Source organism: Amblyomma americanum, chromosome 6 (genome assembly GCF_052857255.1).
Source record: "Amblyomma americanum isolate KBUSLIRL-KWMA chromosome 6, ASM5285725v1, whole genome shotgun sequence".
Lineage (NCBI taxonomy): Eukaryota > Metazoa > Arthropoda > Arachnida > Ixodida > Ixodidae > Amblyomma > Amblyomma americanum.
In genome coordinates, this window is record NC_135502.1 from 108,911,698 (window position 1) to 108,935,277 (window position 23,580).

Here is a 23,580-nt window from a genome sequence, read left to right on the forward strand (position 1 = left end):
ACCCAGATGGTGCGGCCGGCGGCAGAGGGCGCTCACCACTACGATCATCGCCTTATTTACGTCTGCCGTGCATTCTGTTTGTGAGAGCAGTGCAGCGCCCATATTCATGCGCTCTCCGATACGCGCTTCGGCACACGCTTCGCTCAACCACTCACACCCGCGATGCAATTTTTCCGCGGGTTCGTTTCCAGCCAGCAACGAAATTTCATTGCATTGAAAGTGCTCCAAAGTCTACTTCGTTTTATTGTGGCTAGAAATACATGGTTTTCTATGGATGCGAAGTTATGAAAACTGGAATACTTCGTTGCATGGAGGATTTCGTTACATTGAAGTTTGTTACATCGAGGATTAACTCTATTATAAAACAACAATACCGGGAAACAGAATCCTAAACTGAGTTTCCACCAAAGTACGACATCGCATTAGACGAAAGTATGACTTCATGGATACTGTCAAAAGATCTCTCGTGTGCACATTTATTGGCTAAACTTGCAACTGTAATTTACAGCTTTGATCATTATTTGCCTTATATTATGAAAAAACAACTTGAAATTTTTATTTTGGTGTAAGATGAGTGTGCAGCTCTAGACTTCACACTCACAAGCTTGTCCATAGAAATCGCGGTGATTGATGCCATGAAACAGGAACATCTAAAATTAATTTGTGCTAAAACAAAACACTGGAGAGCCTGCTGCGAAAATTTCAGTAAAATTCATGGAGATGAAAAAAAATGCCAGAGTTGCTCTTTGAGGGCCCCTTCTTGCAGTGTGCCTTGCATGTTTTACACTCTGCCCACTTGTCTGGACAGTGTACACAACATACTTTGATCTTATTGCCTTATTAGCATTTTTACGAAGTTGCAACAAAGAAGCGCTTTTTTCTTTTTAGAGATTTTGCAAACTGCGTGCAATCTTGGTGTTGCTTGGATTATGTGCGTTGTGATATGGAAATCTAATCCATTGCCTGATTGCCTTGATCTCTTTGCCCAGGCCACTTGAGGCTTGTCTTTGACTTTGGATTTGAGCGACAGGAGATCATCATCAAGAATGAGAACTTTGCATTGGGTCAGATTCATGATGTCCAAATCAAGCGTACCCACAACGGGGAGAGACTGACCATATTTGTGAGTTGAATACATTTTTCTTGCTTCCTTTGTTATGGTGTACATTTTAATGTGAACTGACATCTGCAGTGCTGTGTCTTACCTCAATTTCTTTGGAAAAGAGTTATGTGGTGCAGCTGCTTATATGCTGACATGACCTGAACAGAGCTTTCAAAACTTCCTGTTCTGGATCGTCGCTATCCTTGTTTTAAAGGGGGAAGCTGGTCTTAGAAAAAAAAAAATTGTTAATGAAATCACAATAAAAAATTCTTCAAGAAACGTATTTTTGTGTACTGATTCCAAATATGTAATTCAATTTTATGTAAAACAAGTCCTTGTGCACTTATATAATAATTTTATGCAACTTTTTGCCGAGAGCTTTCAATAAATTTTGCTGCAGGAAACTTGCTATAACACACGCCATTGGCTTGTCTTGACATGAAGCTATGCAATAGACAAAATTGTTATCCTGTCCATCATAGAGGTTGAGTTACAGGGTTTTGAATTTGCCACTTCACAAACGGGAAGAAAAACTTGTATTTGTGATCATTTCAAAATCCTATAACTCACCTTCTACAACAGGCAGGATGATAATTTTACCCTTATTGCGTAGCTTGAATTCAAGAGAAACCAATGGCATGCAATCTAACAAGTTCTCTGCAGCAGAATTTCTTTCAAACTCTCGGCAAAAAGTTACATAACATATTGCACAAGTGCAAAAGGACTTGTTGGACATAAACTTAAGTTACATATTTGGAATCAGCATGCAAAAACACATGTTCCTGGCAGATTTCTTGATTGTGACTTCATTAATAAAAATTTATTTCTAAGACATTCTTCCCCCGTTCTAGTTGGTGGAGGGGCATATCAGTGCTAGAACTTTTCACTCAGCTTAGAACAGTACTAATTCATCTGCACGTTTGTGTGCATGATGCATGTTAAAAATCGTGATTTGTTGAGTGGTATGTTAGGTGGCACTTTGCCCTCACAACGCGGGTTGAGGTCGGAGCAAGCTGAACGCAAAGCCAGCGTTCACAGCGCGCCTGCACTCAAGCTCCGAAAGAATGAAGGCTCAGTTAAGCATAGAGAGCACAAGTGTGTGTTTATTACACAGTAAGCTGCATTAAAGAACACTGCACTAATCCCCGGACCTCAGGACTACCCATGGTCTTGCCACAGCATCTGAAAGCGGGCCCACGGTACCGCGCGCACAAAGCAAGGACTACACACGCGTGACGGTGCAGTTAAAGGCTCTCACGGGCCACACGGCCAACCAAAGGGCTAAATCATGCGACACAACATGAAAGAGGATGGGAGTGTGCGCAGCACATCTTGACAACACAAGTCGCATGTCAAGGGCTCAATGTGTGTCACCAGTGGTCGGCGGTGACGAAGAAGCAGCTATATCAGGCCCTCCCAAATCTGAAGCGTCAGCACTGCACAGGTGGGCAACAGGACTCTGTTCAGGCCTGTTCTTGAGCAAACATGCAAGGTGCACGCGTTTCACTGCCCGCGTTGTTGGTTCCCTGGAAAAGGCCGGGGAACCGGGAGGAGAACACAGTGCACCTTGCTGCTGCCGCGATCGGTGGCGTTCTCCCCGCTCACGACCTGTCGCCGAAACAGAATTTCAGACGTCACTCGGATTGGCCTAATGGGGACACAAGGTTAAAACAAGAAGAACGAAAAAGGGGTTATGGATAGTTGGCCGAAGCGGTGGCCTTGTGGTAGAGCATCCGCCTCGCATTCGGGAGGTGCTGGGTTCGATCCCCAGTGCTGCCGGGTACCCACCGGTTTTTAATGGGTACAAGATTTCCCCCAGCCTGGTGCTCGGCTCTTCTGGGTGAGATGCTTGGGAAAGGGGTCTTGACCACAGTTGCTCTGATGGGTCAGCGATAAGTTCCGCCGTCAACAACATTAAATCCGCCTCGTGCGGTAGAAGCCCATTTGTAGCCCTTTTTTAACCGAAGCGGTGGCCTTGTGGTAGAGCATCCGCCTCGCATTCGGGAGGTGCTGGGTTCAATCCCCAGTGCCGCTGGGTACCCACCGGTTTTTAATGGGTACAAGATTTCCCCCGGCCTGGTGCTCTGCTCTTCTGGGTGAGATGCTTGGGAAAAGGGTCTTGACCACAGTTGCTCTGATGGATCAGCGATAAGTTCCGCCGTCAACAACGTTAAATCCGCCTCGTGCGGTAGAAGCTCATTTGTGGCCCTTTTTTTATGACTGCTGCTGCAGGTGATGAACGTTCGAGCCACGTTGGCTGTGACACCACCTTTAGCAGGCACCGAGGTTGTCCGACACTGGGGCCTCGCCCGCGAGGGGTGCAGCGGGGTTTACGGAGCTTCTCCCAAGCGAACACCCCTAATGAAAGCCGGGCGCCAGGCCGGGGCCGCTTGTACCCATTTTTAGCGAGGTTGTCCGACACTGGGGCTTCGCTCGCGAGGGGCACAGCGGGGTTTACGGAGCTTCTCCCAAGCGAAAACCCCTAATGAAAGCCGGGCGCCAGGCCGGGGGCCGCTTGTACCTATTTTTACCGGTGGGTGTCCGGCGGTGGGTTTCGAACCAACCACCTCCCGCAGCCGAGACGGGCGCCCAACCAGCTAGGCCACGGCTACGCTGGTTATGGATAGCTGTTCTCGGAAGTGCTTTCCTTGGGGATGAGGACATGCAGCGTGGCTGCCCTCATACCTCTCGCTGACACCCGCTCGCGGATGTCCCACGGTGTGTCCTTAATGGGCAAAATGGCAGCAGCGGGTGCACAGCAGGGTCACTCAAGAAGCACAATCCCCACAAGTTGCAGTTGAACTTGGTAATAACAAAGTGAAATTTTAAGCAAAAATGAATCTGTTATATTCAGTATCCAGTATTCAGACCAGCCATGGTGGCTTAGTGGCTATGACATTTGGCTGCTGAGTCCAAGTCTGCGTGATTGAATCCTGGCAGTGGGGGTTGCATTTCTGTGGAATCAAAATGCAAAAATACCCTTGTGCTGTGCGATATCAGTGCACGTTTAAAAATACCAGGTAGTCAAAATCAATCTGGAGCCCACCACTATGATAAGGTGGATAGTTGGGAAAGTTGAATCATCGTCATAATGAAAGCAACAGACAGATCATTACAGCAGGAAGAAGTGTGACATGACGTGAGTGCTGTCATACTTCTTCCTGTTGTCCTGGTCTTTCGCGCTACTTTCATCACACCACCATTATGGCATGCCTCAGAGCCCATGCGTAGCTTTAGGGAGTTAGACTCCACATAACATGACACACCCAATACAGTCACTGACTGGTTTTTCACACTCGGGTGGACCCGGAAAATGGTCCAAATAATCAGTCTGAAAAATTCGTGATCTTAAAAAAAAAAAACTGGTGAGTAAAAACCAGCTATCAAAATCGTGAATTTTGCCATTTCCCACATTCCGCTTGTAACTGATAATATTAGCTATTTTTGCCGGAGTCATACTCTCGTCATTTCCTTCCTACGCTTGTTTGCACTGCCTCTTACATCACCGGTACCAAAATCCAAACAGCTGCAGCGTGAATCGTGTAAAATAGCCATATAATGAAGCCATGGGTCAGATTTTGTTGTGAGGTCTAAGGAGGAGGACCTCACCATAAAATCTGTCCCATGGCATCATCGTGAGACTCAGTTTTTGTAGCCGCGCAACATAAAAAAATGGCATGACCCATTGGTAACTCACGATGCAGCAAACTTGTTAAATAGCTGCACTCTAACTACTGTTTATTGCCAGAAATTTGCAAAATGGATGCGTGTGTGAAACCCCATGGATTTGCACTTTTGCAGCGTAAAAACCAAGGAAAAGACTTCAGTTTCTATTCATGTTATGGCTTTCTCTTGTATTCACCTGTTCACTCATCTGTCTTCCTCAGGTGGATAACTATGAGCCCCAGGTGCACACTTTCAACATTCGAGGCAAGGCTGATGCACAATTCAATGACCTGCTCAGTATCTACGTGGGACGAAATGGTGAGATGCTGGCCTACTTCCACAGCTTGCCCAAGATGATTTATTTTGCATTTCATTTTATGCCATTCAATTCCTCCACACAAAAAACACAAAGGTTTTAAACCAGTTTCTGCGTGGAGTTTTTGAGCATCAGTATTGGGCAGTTGCTCCTGATCTGTGTGGGCATGAGACATCGAGTTCAGCGCGTTGCCAGTTGCAAATTCCGTGGCTTATTTTAGCCTCCACTTTCTCGGTACTTTTTCTTTTGCTAGTTGCGTACAGCATGCCACAGACCTTCCTCCAGGAACCAGCTTATAGGCTGACAGTTTATGTGAAAAACTTTTCGCACCAGCTGAGTTGGCCATCCAGATGTGTAGAATATACCTTTTAGTGCAGGTGCACGCAGTGCATCGCTCAGTTTTTGTTTTCTGAAAACTGTGTGAAGAAGATTATTCGTCTATTTTTTAACACAAGCTGAAAGCATGCTTACATGAGGGGAAAAGAAAAAAGAAAATTAGTGAAGGTGTCTCTATTACATTCCGTTATACTTCCCAACTATAGTTTCCCGGCGGCAAGTTATCACTGCAGCTAATTGGCCTTTAATGTCCAACTTCAAGCAGTAGTTCGCAGCAGTGCACACTGGCTCTGCCCAGCTACCATCACTGTAAGGTAAATTACTTCAGGCACAAAAAAAGTGCCCGGCATAGTGTGATCACGAACCAAACTTGTGCCTAGAGTGCTTTCATGCCGAGTAATGCCCCTGTCACGTGGGCAAATTAGTGACACTTTCAGTGCACGCTGTCACACGGCAAAAAGAAGTGTTATTTGTAAATGATGGCAGTAGCGAAGGATGTTGCAGCATCTTTGAGAAATTAATTTGTTTCGCGTAAATACTTAAAGAGTACAATTTTTTTGCAAATCTATTCCAAGTTAATTTTCAGATCTTTATTTCCACATCTGAACACGTACTATTAACTACAAAAACCATCACGATCCGAGACAAGTAATACCCCTGCTACACGGGTACACGAGCATTTGGAATTCCTTCCAACCGAATGCCATTTGGCTTGACTGTTGCCTTGCGTTGCTACACAAATTTTTGAATGACATTTGGCTGAAGTACTTTCGAGTCAGTGGAGCTCCGCGAAAACATTAGGGATTTTGTAATGCCTTTGAAACATGAACACAGCCGGCACTTACCTACAGCCCGAGATAATCGGTCTTCTTGTAACCTTGCCCGTCACTGGAGAGAAGGTACTTGCACCCCTCTGTTGTCTAACATCGTCATCCTAGGAAAACATAATGGCAGCCTAACGCGGAAAATTTTGGATGCTTTTCACATCCGCTTGGAACCTGATAGCTGCATTAGTGATCCTTCTGTCACACTAACTGATAAAGAGATGATGTTCTTATCTGGCCAAGATGTGTAGTCTCGCGCTCGTGCCGCTCATCACCATTGTGGGCATGATTAGTAGCTTTCGTGTTTTCTTTTGGTTTTTCCCTCATGTTTGTGTTTGGCGTACTTAGTATTTAAGATGCTTTGATGTGAATTGAAAATCTAGTCGCGAGTCAGCGCTTGTGTCCTTTCTTCGTTATGTCCCGTTGTTTTATTGCGCTGTTCAAATATGAATCAATACCAACTCGCCCAGCTCGCAGCTTTAATGAAATGAAATACAAAAGGAAAGAAGGTTTTTGCTGGCCGCGGTGACTGCCATCGTAACTAGAAGCATCTGAGCTGCAGCCAGCGTAATGAAAGGGACAATGAGTGGACAGGGAGGAGAAAATAAGAGGGGAAGGTACAGAGAGAGAACAGGGATGGAGAGTGATGTACGTGAAATAGGTAAAAGTCATAAAATAGTTTGATATAGCCGAAATTCATGATATAAAATTTCGCCAAAGGCTCACACTGAAAAGTGAAATTTATTAGTTTTAACACAGTTTCGAAGCTGCTTGCAGCAATTGCAGAGAGGCAATTGCATTACCAAATGGCAAACGCCAGTTTGGTTGGCTTCCCCGTGCAGCACCACAGCATGCGGCAGTGCCAGGTCAAGACGCCACGTAAGGCAGCTTCTTCGCATTACAGTGGTGTTGGGTAAAAATTGGATGGCAGGATGGAAGCTCTCACAGTTTTCACCACCTTCGCTCCGTGACAGTTGATGTGAGCAGAGGATGGCTACTGGAAAGCTGCAACAACCGACCATGTCGCTGGTTCTGGAGCACTATCGACAGGTGCGAGAGATGCAGACGGGTGCCGAATGCCTGACGACCAGTTCTTCTCGCTGCTATATCATCTGTGTGGCAGTTGGCAAATGCAGGAAAAAGCGTGAAGCAAGCCCCAAACGTTTGCCGCACCACCACTAGTCACCCGTATAGTAAAGCAAAGCCTGCTACCTGCCATCCGAGCTGGCACAGCTCTGCACTCGGCAGTTTGATATGTCCATTTTTTGGAAAACTACGTTCGATATATAGAGTAAGAAATGCATGTGTTTGTTCAAAATATTTAGTAATAGTTCGGTATAGTCAATAATTCTTAATTAATCGTTATAACGAGGTTTGACTGTAAGACACTGAAAAATAGCATCGCAGCCACCACGATTGTCTTACCCTGAGATGTGCTGAGACGGCCAGCAGGCAGGCGCTTTCGCACTGTGCCTGTGCGCATTTGTTGAGCATGGAATAGTTCGCAGTGCGCAGGCACACCAGCACAGAAGTGTTTACATTCATAGTGTTAGCCACTGTGTGCGTGGGATGGCTGGACACGCTTGCACTTCTGAATGGCTGGACACACTTCCAGGAGTCAGTCCTTTGCATTCCTGTCCTCCTGTTTCACTGCCTTCGGTTTTTTTTCCTGCAGAGTCGATGGGCACTGGTGAAGGCTTCGTGGGCTGCATCTCACGGGTGCAGTTTGACGACCACATGCCGCTGAGGCGCTACTTCCAGGAGAGCCGGCGCAGCAACGTGCATGCCTACCCCGAGGGGGCCGTGCGTGAAGACACATGTGGCATCGAGCCGGTTACATACGCACCCCCGGAGGATGAGACTCGTCCACCACCTACATTGCCACCAGGCGTCTACCGAGAGCCATGGCCAGTCTCGACATATGTTGACTCTGCCATATTGGGGGGTGAGTTACTCTGTACTATGCTTCCGTCTGGTTCCCCCATAAAGATTGTGCTTTTCCAAGTGGTTGAAACTGCTAGAGATCACTGATTATCACATGTCATTTAAACAAGCACAATGATGCTTGTGGAGCACACATAGAAAAAAAAAAAAAAGGCTGTTAGCAAAAAGTGGTTCATTTTGTCTTTGTTCACTCAAGAACAGGTGACCAGTGAGTGAAGAGAGTTTTATGAAAAGCATATCTTAGAATTACTGGAAGACAGTGGGCAGAACCTTTCAGCTGTTGAGCAGTGCTTTGGCATGCTCACCTGAACTTCTCAGTGAGCTCTACTCCTCAATGCAGCTTCAGGAATACAGTGTCATTTACATCTCTGACTCACTACTCCTTTCTTATTTATTGCATGGAACCCTCATTCCCAGTTTCCTTATTGTTCACAACGTATGGTATACTGGGCGCATGTCGGCTCAGGTCGGTATAAGAGCAGCAGGTACACTGCATGGCATCGTACCGCTTTCATGTTGATTCCGTGGTGGAGGTTCACCTGGTGCACAATGACATAATTCAGAAAGACATGTGCTGCAGTAAAGAATGTGGAATGTTGCATTTATCTTGAATTGTGCGTCTGACAATGTTACTGCTTATCCCAGTAGCTGGTGGTCTTTCTAACTAGCTACATTAATGTCATTGTATATGCTGATACGTACAATTTCATAGAGCTTGTGTAGTCTATACAGCCACATTCAGGCATGCATTAAAAATTCGGTAATTTGAACTCCGTTAATTCGAACTGACACCCAGGTCCCGGCACAGCCCTGTGTATTTCAATGGGGGAAACTTCCAAAATTCGAAATTCAGAAAGTCGGCATCCGCTACGGTTAATTCGAACTAGGTGCCCCTGGCTTACACCACGCCTCGTAGATAGAAGTTGACCCTTAGTGCGTACAGTGCGCTGAAAATTTACTAGAGATGTAAAACAATAAAAATTTTAAAAAGAAAAAAAACGAGCACACGAGGCTGGCGGAGCCTTCGCTCCGGTGCATGTCAAAGCAGGTTTTCGCTGCTGGAGCACTCGCCCATGCGGCTCGTTGTGCCGCGATCGCTGGGTCGTGATCACGTGATGTACAGAGTGCAGTATGTTGGTTAGGGGCGACGCCGTCATGCTTTTTATTGGTGCCGCGAGCTGTGTGGACAGCAGTGTGGGACGTTGGAGCCCTTGAGTGATGCCGATATAATTGAGGCTGCATGCTGCCAGCAGACACCACAGGGCTCACGTGCAGTGAGTACAGCTGACAGTGATGAGTCCGACTGCGGCGACGAGCCTATGCCTCCGCCAAGCGCATGTGAAGTAGTGTAGGCGCTCGTTGTTGCAGCATGCTACTTCTCTGCCAATGAGAACTCTGACGTTGCGCTGGAGCTCTTGGGCAAGCTGCAGATGATGCTGATGGAGTCTCGGCAGAAGAAACGCAAGCAAATGCACATCACTGATTACTTTTAATTTTGACAACCCGTCCTCGTAAATAAACATGTTTTGGAGCATAAATAGCGTCCTATATTCCAGCACTAAAGCTCGCTGCTCACGCGAATGCATTCCAGTACAGTAAAAGCTCGTTAATTCGAATTCCATGGGGCCGCCAGGCCAGTTCGAATTAACCAAAATTCGAACTAATGAAAGTGAGCAAAAATGGATGCGTTTGATGCCCGGAGGGCACGAAAAACACTTATTTAGCAAAACAATCTGTTATCATCTTCTGCTTCTTCTCTTTGAGGGCTACCGTAGTCACTTGGTCTTCTAGCGCGCGAATGCGATGCAGGGAGTCTTTTTCCCCCTCTTCGAAGCTGAAGAAAAGGCGCGCGACATTCAGCGCTCCCATAACTTCTGCCGCGGACGGACGCACAGGTGCTTGTTCCTCATCGTTGTCCTCGTCTTCTGCCTCTTCTGGGACAGATTGCTCCCCAACAATTTCAGCGACAATGTCCTCATCACTTCGGGCACCACACACTGCTGCATCGCTGTCTACTTCAACGTGATCATCAAAACTAACATCCTGCAGCACAGCACGCACAGCCGCAGGCAGAGGCTCTGGACTCCCATCGTCGCCACTTTCTTCCATACTTCCGGCAGCAAAGCCACAGTGGTGGAAGCAGTTTGCACTTGTGGACGGCGTGACCTGCTCCCATGCACACACCAAAATGTGCGGAGCCTTTTTCTGTTGCTGACGAAATCTTCGGCTTCGTAGGCATACTCGATGGCCTTCCTATTTCGGACGTAGGTCGACAACGTGCTTGGTGGAATCCCGTGCTTTTTCGCGATTTCCACTTTGCTGGCCTTCCGTTCGTCCACCTCGCGTAAAATCGCTACTTTCTCCTTCACCGTCCTGGCGCAGTATTTCCCACGTGAACACATCTCGCGGACACAAGCTCACAGCAAGCGGCGTGCAATACCAGGGCTAAAACACTAAAACATCGTTCCTCGAAGCAGTCGCGGCAGGAAAGACTGGTTAGTACTTGTTCCAGCACCCTAGCGGCTCGCCGATGGTTTTGCCATCTATCGTTCTGCCGTGAAAGCTTCAAACGATGGTTTTCAACAGCGGCGCTTGGCGGCGCGCAGTTCGAATTATGGGTGGCGGCGCCAATTTTTGAGTGAATTAACGAGCTGTTACGCGCATAGACTTGTATGCACTGCGGACCGGACCACGATGACTATTTCGAATTATGCAAAATTTCGAATTAACGAGTTGTGAATTAACGAGCTTTCACTGTACTTGTTTCTGGTGCATAACTGGCTGATCAATTTATTTTATTTGCCATTAAAACGGCATGAATTTAATTCTAAGAATCAGCTGTCATAAATGTGCAGTAGCGCCTAGCTTGCGATAACGGGTCTAGATGTGACTGCTTCGTATTCTGCCTGCACGGTGGGGCGCAATGAGCACTTATTCTAGCGCCCATTCGATAATCCGAACTTCGCTTAATTGGAACAATTTTCCGGTCCCCTTCGAGTTTGAATTAATGAGCTTTTACTGTGTTAACATAATTAAGCATGTGCAAATAGTGGTTCTTTGGTTCGAAACGAATATTTCCATTAGTTCTAGTACACAGAGAAAAGTTGAACGGCACGATAGGCGTTTAAAAATGCTATATTTTTCGAACACACAAGGCATTACATGGAAAGGAGAGAGAATACATTGCACTTTATCACACTTATTGAAGCTGTGTTGATGTCCTGCTAAAGTGGCCATTGGAAATTGGGGAGTTGGCTTACATGCAGAGCCGAAATATTTGTGGGGTGTGAGACCTACCTACAAGGCCCCTGAGTGCTAGTCTTAATTGCGATTGCGTCGTTGCACGACTATGCGTGACAGTTGATCATGCTATGCTAAATCTCTCTGTTGATGCATGCCGCTGTGCCGGTTAGGGCACGTACGCACCCGCACACACCTGGCAGGTAGAGATCTGGACACCGCACCTCCACCTGCTCATGTTTGTTGCCGTGAGCATGCACAAACCGGCTCCAGCATGCGCTTGGAAGCGCAGGCACGCGGCGCGGAGTCACGGCTTTGGTTGCACGCGTGCCGTGTTGCGATCCTGGAGTACGAAGCAAGAGTTAAGAAACATTCGCTTGGGACGAATACTTTGAAATTTCGAATACCAAACATTCAGTTCGAATCGAATATCGAATACTTTACTGGTCGACTGAATATTCTAAATTATTGAATATTCGCACATACCTAAACATAATGCTTATCTAGGAAGTGTTGGTCAGAATGGCTTGGGGAGGTTCTAGGATTTTCAGCTTCATTTTTTTTTCTTGTTTGTCACACATTAATTTGTCTATCTCAACACTAGTGTGGTCATTGCGGCCAGCCATTTCAACTGAGATTTATTACTGTTCTGTGAAGTACTTGGTACACATTGTGTGTCATTTTGAAGCTTGCATGAGGAATATAATGGCCTCTTTTGATCACTCTTTTGCAGGCGTGCTGGCCGTGATCCTAGCGGCCATTGTGCTGATGGCCATCATCTTGGGCCGTTATGTGTCCCGCCACAAGGGCGAATACCTCACCTACGAGGACACCGGTGCCAAGGATGCACCCGATGCTGACACTGCCGTGGTGCACGGTGTCAGAGGCCATGATGTTGCCAAGAAGCGTGAATGGTTCATATGACGTGTCAGTGTTCGGCGTGTTTGTGTCACCACTTCCACTACCAAACGACAACAGTGCCCGGTGGCAGCATCTTGCACCCTGACGGGGAGCTGCCTCTTTTTACACATTCCCAGGACTGGTTCTCCCATGCAAAGCAAAGGCTTCTCTGCCCACAAGGTCGTGAGTCCAACTCCTGACAACAGCAGCTGCTTTCCAGTGGAGATGAAAGGCTCGAGTACCCTTGAATCCTCGGTATTTACACGGGTTAGGAAAACGCCAGTGATGGTCGACACCAGTGTGTGGCAGATTTCTGGTCTGTCATGCACATACTGTTAATGGCACTTTTAATTGGGAATGCCGACATTCCATTTCCAACTGTTTTTGGAGTGGTAATGGCCCTAAGGTTGTGTAGGCTGTCCTCTAGGTGACGTTTCTGTGGTGCACAGGATAGTGCAATGTGCACCAAAACTTCACTGTAGGTCCTGGTGAAAACTGCAGTTCTTTTTCTTGTTGGACACTTGCAGGTTCTGCCTGGCTATGTTGAGTCATTCAGGCACTGTTAAACATCAGGGGCATGCCTTTAACTGCAATGTTAGAATTGTTGGCAGGTTGTTTTTGACCTAATTTTGGGTTAAACCCTGGTAAGGAATTGTGAGAAGTCATTCTTTATAACATACTGTGCAGGTGCTATCTAAAAACATGGTTCTTGTGTGTGTGATGTGTAGTGTGCACTTTGAGACCCCATTACTTTGGCGTGTTTGCGTATATTGTTGAGTGAATGTGAGTACAAGAGGACCATAGCCACAAAATGGTGAAGAATGTGGAGTTTATGCTAGAGCTCTTTTTTTGTACGTCTGGACATCGGACGTTGTGAGCTTTTTTTTCTAATACAGCCTTGTTGCATTCCTCAGGAGGCTTAACTTTTACATGAAGCTGTACCTTTGGGAAAATTCCTTTTATCCTTGAAACCTTATCCTTATCATTTTATCCTTTTTTTTTCTTTAGCTGCATGATGTGCTGAGTGAAACACTTGTAAACATTCTTGCTGAGCCAATTAGAGCCACTAAACATTGCCCTATGTCGTTTACACTTGTGTCAGAGAAAAGTTCACAACAATTCAGACATTCCACTGCAGTGCTAAGCACTGGCACTGTGAAGATGTGTATATTTGTCTATTTGATCTGCAGTCTCTGACGCAGCACTTATGTTTCATCTGGCACTAAATTAACACCAAAGCGGGAATGCGGGTCTTGAAATGATAAAAAAGGCAAAATTTTCTATTTTGCAAAAATGGCATATTTTTTTCACTGACGGCCACCATCTTGGTCTTGTTTGAAAGCTGGGCCCACTACCTGGTATTACTCACTACAGTGAAATATTTCTGGAACGTCCGCATTCCGCTGTTTTTTGAGGACTCTACAACGAGCTCCAGTTGACTGGCACGCTATTCAAATGGTATTTTCTCAGCTTAGTTTTTTTTGCCGTGACTAGCCTCAGGGAAGATTTCATTATGTTTTTGTGGTGCGATTTCAATTACTCGCATACCGTTGAATTCAGAAAGAACTAAACTGTGGAACTGTGCCGGTCTTGTTTGGCTCAGTCAAACATTTCAAATTTTGGGGACTGTAAAGAAAAAAAAAAGCAGTGAAGGGGAAATTAGGCTTAGGTAAAAACCAGATGTATGCGTTAAGAGACATGGAGGGCATTGTCATTAGCAATATGGATAAGATATTTAAAGTAGCCGAAGAGTTCTACACAAATCTATACAGTAGCCAGTGTAATCAGAACATTAATGATAGAGACAGTAGCACACAGCAATCCGTCATCCCGCCCGTAACGAAGGAGAAAATAAAGAAATCCTTAGGAACAATGCAAAGGGGAAAAGCATCCGGTGAGGATCAGGTAACAGCAGACCTGTTGAAAAACAGAGGGGAGATTCTGCTAGAAAAACTAGCCACCCTGTATACGCAATGCCTTATGACCTCGACAGTACCAGAAGCTTGGAAGAACGCAAATATAATCTTAATTCATAAGAAAGGAGATGCCAAGGACTTGAAAAATTACAGACTGATCAGCTTACTGTCCGTTGCCTACAAGGTATTTACTAAGGTAATCGCTAATAGAGTCAGGGCAGCCTTAGACTTTAATCAACCAAATGATCAGGCAGGCTTTCGTAAAGGATATTCCACAATAGATCATACTCACACTATCAATCAGGTGATAGAGAAATGCACAGAATATAACCAACCCCTGTATATTGCTACGGGAATAAGCGCCCAGGGCACGGCATAAGCCAACCAAGTGCCCTGGGCAGAAGAAGAGGCGTGGGGAGCGCGCGAAGGAAGAAGATAAAGATTTGGGGCCGCCGGGCGGTGTTCCTGGAGCTCTGTCCGGTCAGGTGTGGCTTTCTACAGATTCTGTACCTTGACGTCCATTATGCTTTTTAAACTGACTGTGGCGTTATGGGTGAGCTGTGAGGATGGTTTTTACAGCTGTATTTTAATGAATTATAACTGCCTTCTAATATTTATTTTACTTAACGATCTGAGCCTTTTTTTTTTTCCTTGCTTCATTTATTGAAACATCCATGTGCGAATCTCAGAGCTCTGTGATATTGATGTTGCTATGTCCACCATGGTGAAAGGCACAGATTAAGTCCGTAGCATGCTGGTGCCAGTCTCGGACTGGGCTAGTTCTTGAGAGCGACTAAATTTTAATATGATTTCTTTATGCTAGCATTATGTGTGGGTGTCAGGCTGGTCACCAGCTTTGCATTGTGATTCTCTTTAGAGTGCTGGAGAAAGAAGGATCTGTCATTTTGTTGATGAAAAATAGACATGTTCATGAATTCTAACATCAACATTGCGATAATGCTGGCAGCTGTATTGTTTTTTTTGGTGAGATAAGTGTGTTGTGCATATTACAAGTAGTGCTTAGCACTTTTTTATTTTTCCCCTTTGCACATTATGTGTGCTGTCCTTCCAGGCCTTCGCTTAGGACAGGTGCGCCCAGCAACAGTACTCCTTTATGTCCCAGTGTATTTGTTTTCACGGCTTCTTATAGCCAGAGTACAAGTGTGACTATTTAGTGGGCGTGCATGTATTTCATTCTTGCTTTTAGCAGTAAGACACAGAAAATCCAGCATAGTTTTGACATGTTTGTAGGGACACAGTTTTACCTTTCTTCTTGCTAGCTTGTGGTGAGTTAGTTGCTAGATCTGCACCTAGCGGAGCTGGATACCGGTGGTGTCAAGTATGCACTTCCTGCTGTGAAGATCACTGCCAAATGGAGGAGACTGTGCAGTCAGGGGTCTGCCCTCATTGAGAGAAGTGGCAGAATTTGCTCAAACTGGCTGCCTCCTTTCCTGCACTGTTGCCCATCAGTTTAAGAGACTGTGACAGCACCTTAATTGTACATAGTGCATGTTATGAATGTTTATTTTTCTTGTAATGGAAGCCACGCTAAATGCAGTAAGGCAAGTGTTCACTGGTAGCATTAAGTGATATGCCTCAGAAGTTGCATTCTCACGTACTCCTTTCCATTATATGGTTGTGTTGCAGCCAAACGCCAGATCAGAGGCTACTAGAAATCGGGTGGAATGCATAATCTGTGAATTTCTTGATGCAGCATTCTTATCCTCACTAGAGCGTGCTGTAGTGTGGTCCAACTGCTTCTCCCCTGTTACAGCTTGGCCTTCACAGTTAGCGTGGAGAGACATGCATATCATTTTACCTTGAAAGCTGTCAGTGAATTTGCCTGCACACTACATTCTACAACTGTAGACAGGCACTGCAAGCCAATCTGCTGGAGACCACTTCGTGGTCAGTTCTTTTTGAACTTTTGTTTCCAGCTGTGATACACCTACCCTTTGCATACACACACATGCACACAGTTGAATTTTGCTTTGAAGTTTTTCATTTAGTGGCCTTTAACGAAAAACTGAAACTTGGCTGTCCTAAAAAACAGCGGGCACAGAAAAGGTGACGAGCTATGTGTCCCGGTCACGCAGCAAGACTATTTAGGAGGTGAAACTCCCGTCAGAAGCGAGTGAGCGCAGGCGAGCAGATAAGGTCACAATTGTATGCGCCGACGGGGCCGTATGCAGTGGCGGCGCCATGCGGCCCATCGTAGAAGCCGCAGCGAAAAAGAAAAAAAATGCAGCGTCCAGGCAGGCGGCTCCGGCGCGCGCTCAAAACAGACGACAAGCAGACGGCAAGCAGACGACAGGGGTGTTTGCTTCAGCGGGCACGCCGTGACGTTGTATTTCTGCGCCCTTAAGTCAAACAGCAACAGTTCTTGTCGGTGTCTGTTCGAGGGCCGTAATACTAACAGCGCTGCTACGCGCAGTGCGGCCTCCTTTGGAATTTGCTAGACTGAGATGGTACGCAAGTGTTTTGTCCAAATTGCAAAAGCGGTTACAAGTGTTGCAAAGAGAAGGTGAGCAAAGGCGCGCGCGGCCGAATGGGAGCAACACGCTCGACAACCGAAACGGCGATAGTTTCTTTCCAGGCCGCCAGCATGATAGTGGCCCACGGGCTTGTGACCTTTTCTGGTCGCCGCAAACAGTGGAGTTTCCACTCCTAAATAGTGTTCCTCCGTGGTCCCGGTTTACTAATTGTCATCATGTGCAGTTTCACAAAACTTCGTGCATTCACCATACAGTGTGCATTATTCAGAGGTGTGGAATGTTTTCTTTTATGTATTTGCTGCTTGTTGAAGTGTTACTCAAGCCAGCTGTGGTCCATCAGCAGTGCGTTAGGGTGTGACTGAAGAGCAAAAATTAAAAATCATTTCTGTGCAAAGGGTGTTCCAGAGCAATGCCCTGTGAAAGAGTGCTTTTAAAGTTCAATTTATGGGTGCGTCAGTATTCCACAGTGGTTCAGCTTTTCTGCTTTCAACTGCTGATTGCTATGCAAGTATGCAGATGGCATTCCCTCGCTTTTTCCATTCAGTGCAGTGTACCCACTAGTGAAAAAGGCATCACAGACCTTAAACCTTTGAGCATTCCACTTGTTATCTCTAGAATCAATGGAACCAATATTGTTTTTGTTATTTGTTGATTCTTGTAATACACTTTTATGTTGCGCCTAAGTAGAACCTCTTTGTCACTGCATGTGAAAGAAACATCTCAGAAACTGCTGACTTGTATTCACTATGCTGCAATCTTACAACTTTGCAGTAATTTTTGCAGCGAGTACCCACTGGTCTTGAGTGGTCTGACAGGACAGGTGGCCTGTGTTGGATACAGTAGAAACAGCAAAGTCTGAGTACAGTGAACCATTGTGACAAATATTGCACTGTTATTGCAGGTACAGCAAACTAATAGCTCCTAACCATGAGGTTGTATGACAAGATGACAAATATGCGGCATTTGTGTTTTACAACTGCAGCCAACAAATGGGCAGTTCGAGCTGGGGATATCATTTTGAGCAGCTGTTTTAACTGCGAGAGAACCAGTATTTTGAATCCGTCCATGCCAGATGAAGTGTCTGTGTTAGTGTGTGTGTGTTGTTTATACACTAGCAGGCCCCATGATGCACACTTTTTACTGGGTCTGGAAATAAAAAAAAATCAGCTGTGGAAAGATGTTGCGCGTCGTTCACTCATTGCTTAGGCACTGCAAACTCAGCATGTTGAGCCAGTTCTTGGATTGCATGTTGTCTCATTGGTGCAATGTCATCGTGAATTGGACTGAGCAATAGAAAGGTGTCACGTGTCATTTACTCTGTGCTTAGGCACTTCAACTGTGCATGCAATGAAATGAAATGTAACATTGAGCTAATTCTCACATCGCATGTTCCTTCATCGGTACAAGGGGCAATTCCATGAATTGGGTTGAGCAGTAGAAAGATCGTCACGTTTCAGTGCGTGGGCACAGTCAACTCTGCATGCTGAGCTGATTCTTGTATGCCATGTTGCCTCATTGGTGCAATGAAATCACGAATCTGGTTGAGCAAATAGAAAGATGTCACGCGTCATTTACTTTGCGCTTAGGTACTTCAAATCAGCATGCTGAGCTAATTCTGGTATTGTATGTTGCCTCATTGGTGCAAGCTACAATGCCATCATGAATTGGGTTGAGTGGTAGGAAGATGTCCTGGGTCATTTACTCAGTACCTAGGCACTGCAGACGGAGCATGCCAAGCCAATTCTTGAATTGCATGTTGTCTTATTCATGCAAGCTACAATGCCATCATCAATTAGCTTTACAGTTAGTCTCATGTTGTTCTTGCAATTTTCCCGCCAAAACTCTGGTTGGGACCAGTTCTATTGCCCTTACATGGAATTGCCCTAACATAGAATGTTCGAGCACCTTTCATTGGATTACCATATGGGATTATACTAGCCTGACCTACTAATCCACTTTAATCCATTTTCTGGGGTGATAATTGGTTTTTCGGGAAAGGAAATGGCGCAGTATCTGTCTCATATACACCTGAACTGCGCTGTAAGGAGGGAGTGAAAGAACAAAGGTGCCCATAGTGGAGGGCTCCGGAATAATTTCGACCTCCTGGGGATCTGTAACATGCACTGACATCGCACCGCACACAGGCGCCTTAGCGTTTCGCTTCCATAAAACGCAGCCGGCGCGGTGGTGGTGTAGTGGTTTTTTATTAAAATAATAGTAAAAAGGAAAGAAAAGATTTTTGCTAGCCCCGGCATCTGCCATCAATGCTGAAGCATCTGAGCTGGGGCAGCGGAAATAAAGGATAGCAGGCAGAATGGAGAAATTAAATGAAAGAGGTGAGGGGACAGGAATAGAGGATAGGGGAGAAGTAATATATACAAACTATTTACACAATAAGAAATGTGTCCAGGTTGTGCGCATGATTAGTTCATTTTAGAGGAATTAAAACACACGCACAGCACTGTGTTGGCTACAACTGGAGTGGGGCGTCCAGTTATTAATCGTTCAAGGTAGAACTCGCGGAGCGTTCGGTCACTGCGTGTAACTATACCTGACGGAGAACAGACGGGACGTCAAGCCCGTGTGTTCGAGGAATGCACAGAGGCTCACCAAAGTTCGCTCACGAGTGCGCGCACTGCCCTGCGGCCACAATAGCGTCTTGATGGAGTCTGGTAGTATGCCCTGCGCCCTATAGGCCGCAAGCATATCGCGACGAGCATCGGCGAACGCGGCACAGTGAAGGAGCAGGTGTTCTGGTGTCTCCACTGCACCGCATCCGTCACACACATCACTCGTCGCGATTCCGTGACGCACCCGTCGTTCCCTGGGCCGCCGCCGCGGTCGGGATCGAACCCGGGAACTCCGGATCAGTGGCCGAGCGCCCTAACCACTCAGCCACCGCGGCGTGTTGGGTGGGAAATTAATAATAATAATAATTGGTTTTGGGGAAAGGAAATGGCGCAGTATCTGTCTCATATATCGTTGGACACCTGAACCGCGTCGTAAGGGAAGGGATAAAGGAGGCAGTGAAAGAAGAAAGGAAGAAAGAGGTGCCGCAGCGGAGGGCTCCGGAATAATTTCGACCACCTGGGGATCTTTAACGTGCACTGACATCGCACAGCACACGGGCGCCTTAACGTTTTGCCTCCATAAAAACGCAGCCGCCGCGGTCGGGTTCGAACCCGGGGCAATAATATAAGAAAAAATATATAAGCGCACACCGCCAACACGAAATTGAAAATTGGTTTTTGGGGAAAGGAAATGGCGCATTACCTGTCTCAAATCTCGGTGGACATCTGGACCGCACTGTAAGGGAAGGGATAAAGGAGGGAGTGAAAGAAGAAAGGAAGAGGTGCCATGGTGGTGGGCTCCAGAATAATTTCAACCACTCTGGGATCTTTAGAAGGACTATGCAATAAATTAATTGAGATTACGTAAAGCAGACGAGAGATAGGCATTTCGTCACTCGTCCCCCCAACGCAAGAATTTTTAAGCTAGCATCAATACCAACGAAGATATAGACGATTAAAAATTACGCTCCTCCTCTCCCCCTCAACTCGTACACGGACCAGAGAAAACAGGTCTGGGACTGGGCCCCACCTTTGAATACGTCACCAGATGACGTTCGCTTTGCAACTTCCGGTTGTCGCTCCTAGCCCCCCCAGCAGCAGCGTCGGCGGCGTGGCGGCATCTCTCCGGTATCTCTCCGCCTTCCTGGATTGCGGCCCGCGTCGGGTTTCTTTGCTTGTCGTCAGTTGTAGTTAGCAGTAATAAACCCGGACCTCGAGGCGCGACTGCTCGCTCTTACGGCCGTGATGGGCATCGAGCCCTATGCGTGCCCACGAAGAGCCGTGCGAGTGGCTCCGGAACTCCCGACGGAAGGAGGCGGCAGAGGAAAATTGAAATCATATGCGCGAAGGCAATGCCCTGGCCCGCGCTTGCCCGAGAGGGTCGCGCGGCGGCACGAGCAGACGATTTTCACGGCAACCGGAAGTGTGCCCGTGACGTCGTGGCTGCCGTGGCTCCAGCAAATGACAGCGTGTGGTGGCGCACAGCACACAGGCGCCTTTTGCGTTTCGCTCCATCGAAACGTGTCCGCCGCAGCCAGGTTTGAACCCGGGTCCCCCGGCTCAGTAGCCGAGCGCCTTAACCATTTATCAATCAGTTTTCAGAATCTAGAATACGCGACTGTGCTAGGCGCTGTGGGGCAACGAATTCTGGTCATTTCGGTGCTCGGCTACTGATCCGGAGTTCCCGTGTTCGAACCTGGCCGCGGCGGCCGCGTTTCGATGGAGCGAAACGTAAGGTGCCCGTGTGCTGTGCGATGTCAGTGCACGTTAAAGATCCCAGGGTGGTAGAAATTATTCTGGAGCCCTCCACCATGGCACCTCTTTCTTCTTTCACTCCCTCCTTTATCCCTTCCCTTACAGCGCGGTTCAGGTGTCCGCCGATATATGTGAGACAGATACTGCGCCATTTCCTTTCCCCAAAAACCAATTCCGGCGAAAACCGGGCTTAGCCACACCCCGGCAGCCTGAAGGCCGCCGCAATGCTGCTGCGTAATTTTCTTTATTTTAGGCCTTCGCTTCAATAAAGGTTTTTCACCACCACCACCACCACATCCATGACCCGCAGACGTCCTTCAGCAGCGCACGTTTCACCTGACCCTGTCTATCCCAAGTGGTCTGCACTGGGATAGCGAACGTCACGTTAGGGACGCATGTAATGTGCCTGGCAGATGTGGCTACATGCACTCCGCAGGTACGCGGTTTCGGTTTGACGCTCCGAGAAGGCCAGAATATAGTGAGGATTTGTTGCGCCACGGCATCGAGCGTAAAATCACTTTCGCAATTATAAAACCTGCTATGACTCTGCAAACCTCTCATTATAACCATGGAGTCGCCTGACAGTATAGTTAAAAGTTAACCTTTTTATTTTATATTTTTTGAATAGTTTGCAAGATTCCTTTGTTTTCTAACGCCTGTACGTCTGTATACATACATATGCTGCTATTCATCAATGGTGCGGGCAAGACAGTATTTTTATGAATCCTTTATAGTGCTTCGTTATAAACTCTGTATACTATGCCGCAAAGCCATCTTTGTCAGAAAAGTGGTAGAGGTTTAGCATTGCTACGTGCGAAAGCATGTGTTCACTGGAGGGGACAATTAATCAGCTCCGCCTTAAGGGTATGACGCGGTAGCTTTAGTGGGTTAATGCCCATATATATATATATATATATATATATATATATATATATATATATATATATATATATATGCAGAATTGGTCGTTGTCTACTCAACATTCGCAGATGGTAGTGGGTCCTCGTACCATTCCTGGCGCAGTGGCGTAACGGTTAAGCGATGCCCCACTGCACTGGCAGGCGGCTGTTCCTATCACAGCCACCGCTAGGGATTGTGGGACCCATGTTGCTCTTTTCGAGCAAGCTCTCGCGGCCAATCATTAATTTGCCTGCCATCTGCCATGATGGTCAGTTTGCTCACAGTCCAATGGCGAGGTCAATAGGTCACGTGACCTAGGTGGCGCTACGCTCTCCTCCGCACTACGGATCCGCACAGGAAGATTCTTGCTCCTGGTTTGTACGTCTGGAGTAGCCTCTAAAAACCACACCGAGACACAAGTACACCGCTAGCCATTGGGCACTGAAACTACCTCGGACGTTCTGTGGACGTCGTAAACATCCACAGGGTGTGTGAGGGAATTTCAATGCCGATGCATTGGGTAGAGTTAGGCCGTGGACTTTCAGGTGCTTATTTCCGGGAAAAATCGGTCGATGTTTCTCGGCGTTTATGTCATTATAGGAAATTGGTGATTTTCGGGCGTAAACTCTAAAATTGGTGATAAAAAGATGAGTAGAAAAGGTGGAATAGACGCAATGAGCTTCTTTTTTTTTACTTCATTCGTGCACATGCTATGCACAATTGGTTGTCGCATGCTTGCTCACCTTGTCGACTCGATTGTGTTAGCATGGTTTTGTTGACAGTACCCAACTTCAAAAATGTTCGTTCATTATATTAGTAGTGGAGATGTTAAAAGGCACTCGGGACAAAACGGGGTAGTTGCTCGCATATATATAGTTTCCAAAACAACGGAGCGGCGACCACATCACTGTCCCTGTACGGTGCCACGTGCCGACCTCCTTAAAGCTTCATGCTGCAGCCGTCCCTCACAACGGGTCTGAAGATCTGTTCGTAGCGCGAAACATCCTCTTGCAGCTCAGGCTTCCGCAGTGGTCAGCAATTTGGAGGTATATCTAATAGTAACCTGAGAACTGCAAGTCATACATGCTTGTTGTTCCTGTGGATGTTGTCTGCATCTTGAAGAATGATGTACAAAAGCTTCGAGCTATAATCCTAGGTCTTCATCCACCACGTTCATTTGCTTGTCCACGCTTCTGTGGCCTTCTGCAGGTGCCCGACTCCGCTTAATTGTTTAGCAGAGCGACAAGCTTCACACCATGGAGAGGAGACACATCGTATAGGAGGTTCTTTCTTCAAATGAAGCGTCTACATATCCTCGAGGAACGAGGCAGATGCCTCATATTGGAAGGCCGTTCGCTGAAATTTTTGCGAATATTTTAGTTTATACAAGTGCTCTGAGCTTTCGGCTCCTCTCTCTGACAGCATCGGTGCATTTGGTGAAAAGTGAAACTTTGCATTAATGCATCACAACATCGTCAAAAGGCTAAAAAAATCATCCTGAGGGGCTCACTGTGGAGATGCCTTTGTTGTTCAGGACCTAATAAATGAGAGAGTAACTTAATGGTGCAGTTTCTGGAGCTTTTCGTGAGAGCCGTGATCCAGAACTCTCAATCGGG

General features: G+C 46.6%; 1 protein-coding gene across 1 annotated transcript in view; it reads left to right on the plus strand.

The window, feature by feature from the left end:
- The window catches only part of Nrx-IV (neurexin-4), a 68,151-nt gene extending 50,239 nt beyond the window's left edge, over positions 1 to 17,912 (plus strand). Inside the window, exons 20-23 of the mRNA XM_077627748.1 lie at positions 990 to 1,123; positions 4,990 to 5,086; positions 7,920 to 8,189; positions 12,162 to 17,912. Coding sequence (XP_077483874.1) covers positions 990 to 1,123; positions 4,990 to 5,086; positions 7,920 to 8,189; positions 12,162 to 12,352 — 692 coding nt within the window. The 3' untranslated portion in view covers positions 12,353 to 17,912. The remainder of the gene's footprint in view (positions 1 to 989; positions 1,124 to 4,989; positions 5,087 to 7,919; positions 8,190 to 12,161) is intronic.
- The last annotated feature ends 5,668 nt before the right edge of the window (positions 17,913 to 23,580 follow it).